This window comes from Aplidium turbinatum, chromosome 9 (assembly GCF_918807975.1).
Source record: "Aplidium turbinatum chromosome 9, kaAplTurb1.1, whole genome shotgun sequence".
Classification (NCBI taxonomy): domain Eukaryota; kingdom Metazoa; phylum Chordata; class Ascidiacea; order Aplousobranchia; family Polyclinidae; genus Aplidium; species Aplidium turbinatum.
Genome location: NC_137480.1, coordinates 10194851 through 10207016, shown reverse-complemented (window position 1 = coordinate 10207016; position 12166 = coordinate 10194851). Strand labels below are relative to the sequence as shown.

At 39.3% G+C, this 12166-nt stretch overlaps 2 protein-coding genes across 2 annotated transcripts in view; one reads left to right on the top strand and one right to left on the bottom strand.

The window, feature by feature from the left end:
* The window catches only part of LOC145776669 (nucleolar pre-ribosomal-associated protein 1-like), a 32491-nt gene extending 27451 nt beyond the window's left edge, over positions 1–5040 (top strand). The window contains exons 32-37 of the mRNA XM_082587900.1: positions 390–505; positions 1482–2218; positions 3247–3398; positions 3633–3710; positions 4369–4446; positions 4927–5040. Coding sequence (XP_082444026.1) covers positions 390–505; positions 1482–2218; positions 3247–3398; positions 3633–3710; positions 4369–4446; positions 4927–4976 — 1211 coding nt within the window. The 3' untranslated portion in view covers positions 4977–5040. The remainder of the gene's footprint in view (positions 1–389; positions 506–1481; positions 2219–3246; positions 3399–3632; positions 3711–4368; positions 4447–4926) is intronic.
* An 84-nt stretch (positions 5041–5124) lies between these two features.
* Positions 5125–11173, bottom strand: LOC145777550 (uncharacterized). The gene is made up of 5 exons (XM_082588963.1): positions 11056–11173; positions 10690–10759; positions 7918–8502; positions 5958–6117; positions 5125–5416 (listed from the first exon to the last, which is right to left on the bottom strand). The coding sequence occupies exons 1-5, from the start codon at positions 11170–11172 to the stop codon at positions 5158–5160; spliced, it is 1191 nt and encodes a 396-aa protein (XP_082445089.1). The 5' UTR covers position 11173; the 3' UTR covers positions 5125–5157.
* Positions 11174–12166: the final 993 nt, after the last annotated feature.

The following is a 12166-nucleotide window of genomic DNA, read 5'->3' as shown; positions in this document are numbered from 1 at the left end:
TCTTCAAGAACGCGATCCTTGCCAAAAGAATCGATTTATTCCTTCTGTGATAATTAATTAATTAAAAATAGTGAAAAGCTAACTAAAAACTCGATCTGGTACTAAGACACTTCCTCAAAACGACTATCTACCGAATATTCAGAAGCGATCACTAAGAAAATGTTTGTGTGTTGTGTTCATGCCTGTCTTCAACATTTTTAATTTTAAAGCAATTTAAATCACCAAGCTGTTGTTGGTACGTTTTTGCGGTGACCAGGGTTCCTGTAAGCTTACTTGGCTAGTCTTATTGGTGATATTTCACAGCTCCAAGTAGAGCAGTTTCTTTTATTTGGCTTAATTTGCGATCACCATGGACGAGTTCTTTGTGATCATGTCATGAGTTTCTCCAGGCATGCAAGATACCAACGACTTCCACGTGGCCGAACGTCGCCAGCTGTACAGGATCCTCATGTGCTTCTACCAATCGCCCCTCAGTGACAACAGCTCACGAAGAAAAGTGTTGGAGGTATTTTTTATTGATTTTACCAAGAGATTAAATTAATTGTGAAGAAAGGGGCGTTCTTCCCGGCTATCAGCACAAGGCTGAGCACTCACTAGTACAGCGAGCAGCTGCGATTCGCCAACCATAACGGTGTAGCTTCCACGCTAGCCATTCAGACCATCCAATCAACAATATGTTTCTCGGCAGCCGATTTGTAGCAAGAATTGACAGCGATAGACACGTGTTTCGCCCATGAGGCTGGGCTCATCAGTATCGCACCGTATTCTGCCACAAATTTATTCGACCACCGCTTTACCAGTCAGTTTAACTCTTATCTTTGTGGAAACAAAGAAAGAGCCAACAAAACCAGCAGGCGCCAGGGCAGAGGACATTGTGAAGAAAGGGGCGTTCTTCCCGGCTATCAGCACAAGGCTGAGCACTCACTAGTACAGCGAGCAGCTGCGATTCGCCAACCATATTGTCAAAATATTTTATTTTTTGTCGTCCTTTGGTTCGTTTGCCTTGCACCATCCCAGTCAACATTGAATTTTCCAACGAGTTGCTTCTTGCTATGTGTCCGAAATATCTCAATTTTCTGAGGTTAATGTTGTTTATCAGACTTCCTTTATCGTTTATTTGTTGGGAAACAAATTCCTTTGTTTTTCTTTCCATCCAGCTGATGCGTAGTAGTCTTCTGTGACACCACATTTCAAAACTTTTTAACTTTTTAATGTGACGTTTTTTGCATGTCCAAACTTCACATCCATATGTGGCAATTGAGAAAACGAGAGTTTGCAGCAATCTTAATTTTGTGTTTTTACCAATTGACCTCTGTTTCCACACCATTTCGTATTAGGCTACTCAAAACGTAGCCTATCTCCTAATGTTGATTTTGGAATCGGTCTAAAACTTAATGGCAGAAATTAAGTTATCCTGCGTACTTCTAACATGGAAGCAATTTTCCAAAAACTGTCACCTAAACAACTGTTTTACTTTTCAGATCATCGAAAGGACTTGCGCCATACGAGGAGCCGCTTTCACTTTGATAAACAACCAAGCCCTGTTGTCATGGCTACTGGACATCACCATTCTCCAGCGCAACAAGTCATTGAGCCACGACTGCGGGCTTGACAAGTTGAAGCGGCAAGACTCTACTTTGCAAATTTGTAAAATCGTCAAACGCTTGTGGACAAGCCTGGCCCCGCCCACTCCAGAAGCAACTAATAGTGAACCGGTCGATCTTAAATCTGACCAATCAAAAGCGGTTTCCGTGAAAGAAGACGTTCACAAAAGCAAGGATTCAGCAGAGGCTGTCCCTAACATGGATTCAGAAAGGCCTGTTTTAAAAAGAGACAGAGTTGAACTTTCTGGTCGAACTTATCCGCAATTAGTTTCAATTTGCTTTGACCTTCTTGCGAACCTGCTGGCAATTTGCGGAGCAGATAAAGTTGATCTATTACTAGAGGCTTCTCCTGACAACGAAACACTAACCGCATTCGCCGATGTTCTCAAAACTTTGAATGACATTTTTAAGCATGCCAAGAATTCTAAACCAAACGCGGCTATAGAGCCGAATCGGGAGAACAGCGAAGAAAATCGAATATCTTCGCACGCGTCTCTTCCTGCTCACCAAACGCGGCTATTGAGAAAGGCATCGGCATTAGTTGAACCTGGCAACGCTGTTGCGTTAAACCATGCTCTTGAAGTCATGACAAATTGGGTTCCTAAAATCAACGAGTGAGTATGTTTCATGGAATAACTTGTTTTTGTGGCATGATTGTGTTGTTGTGGCACAGGTTGTACTAGTTATAGAGGTTGTTAACCGGATACCGTGTTTCGCCATGTTAAACAAGGTTTTAACATAAAGCCTGATTTTTAACTACAAGCTTTCCGTCCAAAATGCTGGGAACCCCATATCCGTCTATTAGGCCGGGAAAAAGGAGGATTTTAAGTTTTTGTTAGTGATAACTTTCAAGTCATACGCTACCACAACGTCACAAGGCTAAACTATATTGACCATTGTCGGGGGTAGAGTTAAGAGGTAGATTACAATGAGTTGCAAAACCAAAACTTTCAAATAGAATTCTTCTGTTTGATTTCAATGAATTATTTTTTGGACAGTTGGATCTCGACAACTGCGAACCAGGAGATAGCCTAATTTTGGTTCGCAGTTGAGATATATCTAATAATAATAATTAAAATGCCTAAATATATTCAAAATGTGTCTATTTTCGGTAAACGCTGTGTCAATCTTGTATAGTTCACTTTCACTCACAAATTTCTGTTATTGATGCACTTTAGCCTGCTTTGAAAGTAAGAAAGATATGACAAACAATGAGTTGTGATTTGGCGGTCGGCGAATTACACTCACAGAATAATGACATATAATCAATCATTTCGTTCGAATTACTTCGAGCGTGTCAAGCAGGCAACCCTAAATCACCATATTCGCCGAGTGTGCTTTTTGATTGTGGGCATTGTGGCCAAGAAAAAGCTCTCAACATCATATGCGAGCACATAGGCGTTTGAACAAAGTTGACTTTAATGTTCAACTCAGCAATTAGTGTCTTTGTGATTGACAGCGAAGACAAAGTGACCGTACGCGTTGTTGGTGTGAGAGAAACATCGATAATTTGTACAAAGCATCGAAAGATTTCCTGAACCTTGGAACCAAAGCTATTGGTGTTTTTTTTGCTATTGCTAGAAGCGAGGGTAGAAAAAAAATCTTCAAACACCCCCTTATGAAGTAATAATCTTTCTTGCAGGACACCCGAGTTATCCTTAATAATTGACAACCTGGAGTGGGGAATTGATGCGGCCAACAAGGTGAAAGGTCAAAGTTTATGCCATGATGTGGGAACAACCGATGTTTTAAAGTGGCTACAATCGTGGCTAGAAACTCTTCCGAAACCATATGGTAAGTTTGCAAACAACTCGAGACAATTCTTTCAAGTTCGTTAAGGCAGAGAGCAACATATTCTAGTGTAAAATAACTGAATGTAATAAGTATTTCCGTTTTGTAACGCCGTTAAAAAGTGACTGCTTGCATAATACCGTATGCAGCCATAATGCAAGTATTGATTTTTAGACTTTGCAGACGCATATTTTGCGCCTTGCATTCTTGTTGTGTTAACCTCATTTGTTTGTTCAGCTGAAACCAACAGATTGAAGCCGGGCCTAGCACGGTGTTATGAAATTGTTTGTCAAGTCAAAGAAACCCAGGGTTCTGGTCAGTATTCTTTCTTTGATCACTTTCAATTTAGCTTTGATTCCAAATATCAACAATTTTAACATTACTAAGAGTAGAGGCAGTGTTCTAGTTCTTGGGGGTGCTAGTACCTCCAGTCCTCCACATTCCGTGCAAGTCTTGCACTTCCAAAATCGCACCTCCAAAGTCCCCAGCGCTTGAAATTTCGACGCCGTTTTTCCCGCCATGCTGCAGCCATCTGCAACTCCAACATTTCCAAAGCTTGAAGTAGTGAATGGAAAGAAGTCGCGAGACCAGTTCAATTCACGGTCCTTCCCAATACCACCGCTCCACCAGGAGCAGAACTAACTCGGAAGGAATGGGAGGAGCTCAATCGTTTGCGAACGGGGGTGGGCCATTTCAATAGTAACATGTTCCAATGGGGCCTCACCATCTTGTGCATGTGGCTCAGATTTTGAGACTGCGATTTTGGAACGCTTGATGAACACACAATCCATTGGCTGCTGCGCCTGGATATAACCAACCACGTGACCTGCGTCGGCCTCAAACGCAAGAAGAAAAATACATAGGTCAACCTTCTCTGGGTGGTAGTGGTAAAACGCAAACTCGTTTGCTTTAAGATTTTCAATTAGTGAGGTGATGTGCCTCCATCAGATGTTCACATTTTATTATTGTTTAGGTTCTCTTCCGGTTATTCACAAGTTAGTGTCGTTGGTACTGAACGAACTCGACTATTCAAAGCAATCTTCACCTACAGGTATTCACATAAGTTACTACTTGAGCATTTCGACAATTGTTAGCTATAGCAATATTCTCCAATGAAACGAGACTTCAAATGAGAATGTCTGATTTACCTGCCTCGCGTGTTTCTGCTAAACTACTGACGCTCAAGTTACGCGCTCGACTCAAGATCACGCGGCGCTGGTTCAACTCTTGGGGTGTACGCTTGAGCAACGCACTTTCAGGACTGCTCTCCATTCAGCGGCACATAATGAATGGAATAATTCTCCGGCAACCACACTTCAACAATCGGATAACTTCAATCTGCCAGCCTCAAGAGTCTCTACAAGTAAGTTGTGCGAAACCTGTGCGAAACTACCAGGAATAACCTATCAAGGCTTTGTCAGTCCGAGGATAAAGAATCAAAAACCAAACCGATACCAAGTCGTACTCCAAGGTCAACGACTTTAAGATGCCATGATCTAAAATAAGATGAAAAACGCTATTTATTTTGCAGATAAGCTTGAAGAACTCCACCGAATGAGACAACAATTATTTTGCGTATGATCGATCGCGTAGATTCCTTGTGGTGAATACATGAACTGACAATTATGCAGCGTATTTCACTTTTGTCAGTTACGAGAGAACATACATGCGCAATTGCGCACTGCGCAGTCCTTCAGCAAAACTTTTTAACGTTGTTGTTGCGTCAGTGGAGAATGAGCAACACCAAATCTTTGACATGCGCTTAAACTATTCTCCTCTCGCAAATGAAGGAGCATAATCTTCTCAGGCCGTTGCAATGGCCATCCATCCACATCCCCGCTCTTATCATGGCGCAGTTTTCATTGTTGGATCTTCCCGGTTCTCCAACAGCCCAGTGGGTCCAATATGTGTTGACCCTCTTCCCATCCATCCACTTCCACCGGCCCTCTTGCTCCATGTCGGACAAGCCAAACCACACGCATTGGTGGCGGGAAGGCCCGATCAGGTTGATCCAAAGAAACCTGCGGAAAAGTTTTGAAACTTCCATCATAGAGGCTCTGCATCGGATTATAACGCACAATAAAGCAGATTACTTTTCGAGTTGGTTGTTCAACTCGTTTATTGCCAAGTTTTTGAGGCAGTAACCTACCCTGGACAGTAGCCTAGTTTGTAGAAAAATGTAGAACAGTACAAACCATCTGTTGGTAAATTAGTTTATCTTAGGGATGGTAGAAGTAGGTAGCCTATTCAACTGTCCCTAGTTTATCTGAATCACTCTTAGTAGGCTACAGAGGTAATTCCGGCTATTAACATTAATTGGCTAATGGTTGGTCGCTTCTATCTTTTTCTAGACCGCTGCTATGTTTGGTATATCTTTTTCTTTGTGATCAGAAATAAAATTAAGTACACGACACCCTTGGTGGGTGTCATATTGAACGAAACATATTGTATTTATTTGCGATCAATCGTAAATGAAAGAAGATTTGCTTCAAGTTGACAAAAAATTAACGCGGGGCGAGACATACCAAGAACAGATTTGAACAACCTTTTAAAAATACGAACCTGAATATATCTGGATTCCTTATTCCAATGTGGGCAAGGTCTCCATTTCTGTTGATGCAGTATCGTCTGGAACGCAGATAGGAGTTTGTACGGAAGGCGCTCTTTGAGAGGAAATATTGATAACCGTTCGGCGCATTAAACCAACCTTCGCTGGCCAGACCTGAAAAACTAATTCAGTTGAAGTCTCGGGACAACGAATATGGAAAGAAAAGAGAGTTATGTATAGTCTACAGCAGGGCTTCTCAAACTATGGGTCGCGACCCCAAATGGGGTCGCGTAATGAAATTTTGGGGTCGTAATGAAATTCTAGTGCCGGTGGGTTGTAGTCTTGCCATGATGTCAATTGACCGCAACCGTCGGTGCGAAATGTCGAACGATAAAATATAATCAATCGTAACAATTGATGCATTGTTACGCTATCATTGCTGTAACGTGCTGACCAAAAGTAACCTTATCGCTCGCATTATGATTTCAGAGTAGCTTATCAACTAGTTTCTGAAGGAACCAGTTACAAGATTAATTGACTATGGATCAGTGGTTAGGTTCCGTAGATTCATGCGGTAACAATTGCAAGCACAAAGAAAACAATTGAAAAGTCAGAAAGAAAAAGAAAATATAATGATCAAAATAATCCGTTTTAATGTCATTAACGTGGATGTCCCCATAATGCAACAAAACTTTAATTGCAACAAAACTGTTGGTGTTTTATTTAAATCCAAGATGTTGAAACTTGACTTTAATCCGATCATATATTTAAATGAAAAACGTATTTGCTTTGAGACCTAGTGAAATATTTAGGAGTAATAATTAACGACTTGCTATCCGATGATGAAGACACGAAACGACAATTACGGTCGTTGTATTGTGCTGGAAACATGTTAAAAGCAAGGTTTTCCAAATGTTCGATTGCTGTTAAAAATGTGTTGTTTCGTTCCTATTGTATTCCTTTTTATGCCTGTCAACTATGGTGCAACTATTTTTCAACCAATAGTAATCGCTTACGTGTTGGATACAATAATTGTTGCAGAATGTTGTTTAATCTGCGGAGACGACGCAGCATCACCTCTGCATTCGTTGATAACAATACCACAACTTTTCAAGCTCTCATTCGTAAAAAATTATACCAGTTTGTAACACGATGTAACTTGTTTTCCAATCAATGAATTAATGAAATAATGCCAACAGACTGTTACTATCAATCTTTGTATGTGGTACAATGCAACTCAGCTCTCCACAACTTTGCAAGCTCTCATTCGTAAAAATTATACCAGTTTGTAACACGATGTAACTTGTTTTCCAATCAATGAATTTATGAAATAATGCCAACAGACTGTTACTATCAATCTTTGTATGTGGTACAATGCAACTCAGCTCTTCGGAGTTGAGTATCTGCTTTGTTTCTACATTTTATGTTTGATTGTAAAATGGACCATGTTGAGTCTGATGTAAATAAATAAATAAATAAATAAATAAATAAATAAATGGGGTCGCATAGAAATATATTTTTCAAAATGGGGTCGCAGAGCAAAAAAGTTTGAGAAGCCCTGGTCTACAGCACAACTTTTTGAAATAGATGTCAATCACCATAGTAGTGCAGAGTTGATCTTGGTCAACATTTTTAAAACGACATATAGGAAAGTTTACTTTGTTATAACTTAAAACAACAAGACAGAACATTTAGGCTAACGTTAACCTATTTTATTATTGTGAGAATATTTATCCTCAGACTGAGACAGGCTATTAGTCGTAAAGGTATTGATTTAAACAGCAATAAAATTGAACTTTTGGATTGAAATAAATTTGTCAGCGTTAGCCTGCAGTCAGTTACAAAGTCTAAATTGGTTTACGTTTACACCAATAGCCAGCGGTGGGATTCAATCTAGTTGGCAACCTGTTTGCTTTGACTAATATTAGCTATATCTGGCAATCCTGCACTAATTGCAGAATATAAAAAACTCACCTGAAACTTTATTGCGAAATTGAACGAAGTAATCTCTGTTGATATCGATCCTTATAGAGTTTTTCTTGATGTTTTCTCGAAATTCATTTAAAACACTGACTCGGAGGAAATCCGGGATTTGCCCGGGTAACGCAACAGCTGAACCGTTGCCAGTGGTCAAGAGATTTGAAAATGCAGTTCCAAACAGTTCAAACTGGTTTTGAACATTTTCAACCAATTCTTCTGTTCTACTCAATCTCAGTTCTCCATCTTTAACAGACCGATTTAACTTTATCTCTAATTGATCAAGGCGCGTTTGACTGGAATCAACTTGAGTGACGTTTCTTAAAATCTTTGTTTGTTCCATTAGCGAATGTAATTTTTGGCGGTTTTCTTCTATGTGTGATTTTGCTGCGTTCATATTTGTTCCAATTTCATTGATGAAATAGACAAATGCGTTAATCTCATCCGTCCAAATATCAAGTTGCTGCTTTACATCTTGATAGCCGCAAGTCAGTTTTTGAAGTTTTTCACTGACTTTTTGAAAGCTTGCGTATGAAGTGCCTTCTCTTTCGCATTCTTCGTATTCAAATATGGTGTTGGTATCTGTAGAAAATGTTTATTATATAAAATGTAAATTTCAAAGGTCGTCTATCCGTAAGTTAACCAATTGAGTTGATGAAATGAGTATTTAAAAGGCTGACGATCTTTTAATTTTAACCAATACGCGCAGTTTGGAATAAAGCGAAAAGTTTTAAAAAAATACGAAGTTTTCCGTTTAAACTACAGTTTTTTTCGAAACATTTACGTTCCTTCAATCATTTAGTTTGAATAGGCCTACTTGGTTAATTGTCGAAGAATGTGACTCCGTCACTCAAGCCAGGCGCGGATTTATGGGGGGGGCTCCCTCCGAAATTTTGTGAGGAATTGTTGAAATTGTATGTTTCCATATCAAATGGTTTGATATGCTTCTAAACAGCTGATATTAGTCCCACGGCGGACTTATCACGGGGAGGAATTATTTTTTGTTATTATTATGGTTGAAATTATCCATAGATCAGACTCTGTTATTTTCTTTCATATAACTTCAAATACATTTTAATAGCAACATTTGTTGGAGCTGACTCAGCTGAAACCAATGCTGAAATGACGTCAGTTAAAACAATCTGAAATGAAACCTTGAATGGCTGTTTTGTAATTTTTAGTCTTCATTATAGTTTCAATCAATTACCGTATATGCCTGTAAACGTACAAATATCCAATTGGTCATGGACACTGCATACAGGGTTTTAAACCAGATTTCAAGTTTACTTTGCAGGCTTAACAACAGGATTGATCTAAGCGGTTAACCGGTGAAAACTAGGTTTAAACCGGTCAAAACCCAGAAAAATATTTTTATGTAGTGAATGGTCGGCTACCTGGGCTAGGGGATATTTAGGACATATAAAAGTAGTTGTGAGTTGTGACCATTTTGATATGCAGGCCTCGAAATAGCTGGCGGCCATGGCCGCCTGAACTTTTATTAATGGCCGCCAATCAGGGCCGGATTTAGCTGATAAGGGGCCCAGGGCACTTTTAGATCGGGGGGCTCCCCGCACAAAAAAAAAAACCACTTCTACTCTACAGTAGCATTAATCCAGCACTGCACAGCACAAACATTTTGCAGAAACTTCAAAGGCTGTAAGAAAAAAATAATAATAACCTAAAATCACATTTTTTCCAGGTAGGGGGCCTTCAAAAGTCGGGGGGCCGGGGCACCTGCATCCTCTGCCCCCCCCCCCTAAATCCGGGCCTGACGCCCATACCGACCTGTCAGGAAGCCTGTAAAACTCGTACGAAAGATTATATTTATCTTGGATTTTTCTCTTGTTTTAACGCCGCCAAAAACAAGACATCAAACAGCGTTAAGACTACTACCTTAATTACATGTCGTGCTACGTCTTATGTGCTACGCAACGGGAGGGCAAATGTTGCGCAAATTTTATGGCAAGATTGATGGCAAATGTTTTTCATAAAAAAACAATTTGTTGGAATAAATTCTTGTACTTCAGTGTTCAGTTGGCTGTGCAAATAGTTCAACGTTCTACCAAGCATTTTTTGGTTCAATTGAATTTTCTCAATAATTAAAATAACCAACTGATTGAAATATCACAAATAAACAGAGAAATTGAATATTTTTTGTTCCAAATCCAGCATTTAGGTTATTGTTGATCAAAACAAAATATAGTTGAACATCATTACTAATAACATGGAGGGTAATACTTTTAATTCAATTGAAAAGCAACTTAATTCATACACTAAAGGGGTTTTGACCAGTAATAGGTGGTCAAAACTGACCGGTTTAAACCGATCAACCCCCTGCTTAACAATTTTTATTCAAGCAAAGTTTATTTTTTAAACATTCACCATTGATAAAAATGGCTAAGAATTTATTGTAAAAATCTCTAGGAATTTATTTTATCACAAAACAAGAGGATTTTAGGCCAAAACAAAAATTTGTGTTTCAAACAGCTGTCAGTATTGCAAGCTAATAAATAACTTAAATAAACTTTCTCCATTGAGCTTATATGACCTGCATGTGGAGGTTTTTGTTGGTCACACAATCTGAATTAAAACTTCTGGATTTCCGAAATTCCATCCCTACGTGCAAAGCAACCGCTTCGGGCGCTGTGGCAATTTCATTAAAAATAATAATCTTAGCCTACTCCAGAAGTAAATAGTCCGAAGGTTCTGTTGTTTACCACAAAAACAACTTTTTATCATTAGCCTATAGATTCAAAGAAATCTTCTTACCTCTTGAATGACGTTTCAAACTCAATATATTGCTTATTGCGTGTGTGCTTGGTATGTGGTCCTTGAACGTCTGAAATTTGATACACAAAAGCTAAAGATAACGCAATAACAGCAAACCACTACTTTCAATTATTATCGACTTAAATGTGGTGATATATATTGGTTTTACTTTTACAGGTAGCAACAGTCTAATTTTCACTAAAAAACCAAATAGGCTAAGCCTAGTCTTGATTATTGCACAACAATATGAATGAAGTGGTTGAACTTTTGCCAAATTGATGGAAGACACCAAAACTCGTGAGCAGTTGGGTGCCTTCCAAATGTCAAAGCGATTATCTGCCGAAAAGTCTACGAAAACTCGCTCACCTTATCTTGTAGTGCCAGAAACAGCGCCAATGACGAAAAGATCAGTGACAGAAATGCACAGAACAATGCTAATGCTGTGACCCTGACTTGAAGTCTTTGGTTACTTGCCGCTAGCATTTTCCCGTTTGTACATTAACTCTCGCTCTGTTAACTAAAACTGCTTAATTGTATAAATTACTAAGTATGACTGAAGTCCAGGTGAGAGAAACATGTCGAACATGCCAGTTAGTGAAGCGTAAAGCTGGGAAAAATTTTGCTTGCCGAATCAGCATTAACATTGGTCGGACGTAAGTTGAAAGATTGTCTGAAAATCCCAGACAACAAACCCGTCATTTTTACATTTGTTCAAATTCTGCAGTCGTTGAATCAATGTAAAAATGACAAATTTGGCTGTCTAGGTAATGATGTACAGGGTTCCCTTTCAATTTAACGATTTGGTCTGTTTTACTGCGCAGACCTCTGATGCTTATATCATGACGTATTCCTTACCTCCATTAGCGTTTGCCCTTCTATAAATGAAGCATGAGTTGAAACTAAACATACCATTTATTCGATAATACCGTACTCTTGGACAAAGAAGTAACTTTGTGCATCAATATAAAAAAATGACTTGTGCCGTCATGAATCACCTTTGTAGTTAGAGTTACGTCGTATCAACACCAAAGATCGAAAACAATACGATATCATAGCATCAGGGTAACAAATGAGGAGTTTCGAAAGATTATCGCGAACACCACTCTCCATGCAGTAAAACGCACCCAGACAGCAAATTTCGTGGTTGGTACATACAGACGTTGAATCAACACGTGTGCACGAATCAGATTCATGTAAAAATAACGGATTCTGCTGTGTCTGGGCACAGGTCCCACGCTGCAGACGTTGATTTAACGTGAAAAGGGGCAGATTTGGTGATGGGGCCTTGTGAGTAAAAGTGTGAGCTTGAGCGTCGCAATCACAACTACAACATTCCACGAATATTTATGGTGTTGTGAAAGCAAACTTCCGAAGCAAAACGACGAACAACTGTGTTTAGTTCACTCAAAAATTGTTTTGCAAACATATCTCTTGTAACACATACAGGCTAACGGTAATTCTAAACTCTGACATAGAA

Bases quoted from the DNA above. Each gene is read 5' to 3' on its own strand.
- LOC145777550 (XM_082588963.1), bottom strand. From the start codon at position 11,172: ATGCTAGCGGCAAGTAACCAAAGACTTCAAGTCAGGGTCACAGCATTA. The intron at 6,118-7,917 runs GTGAGTTTTTTA...TTAGTTTTTCAG, and splicing joins ATTTCGCAATAAAGTTTCAG to GTCTGGCCAGCGAAGGTTGG. The intron at 5,417-5,957 runs GTTCGTATTTTT...ACTTTTCCGCAG, and splicing joins AGGAATCCAGATATATTCAG to GTTTCTTTGGATCAACCTGA.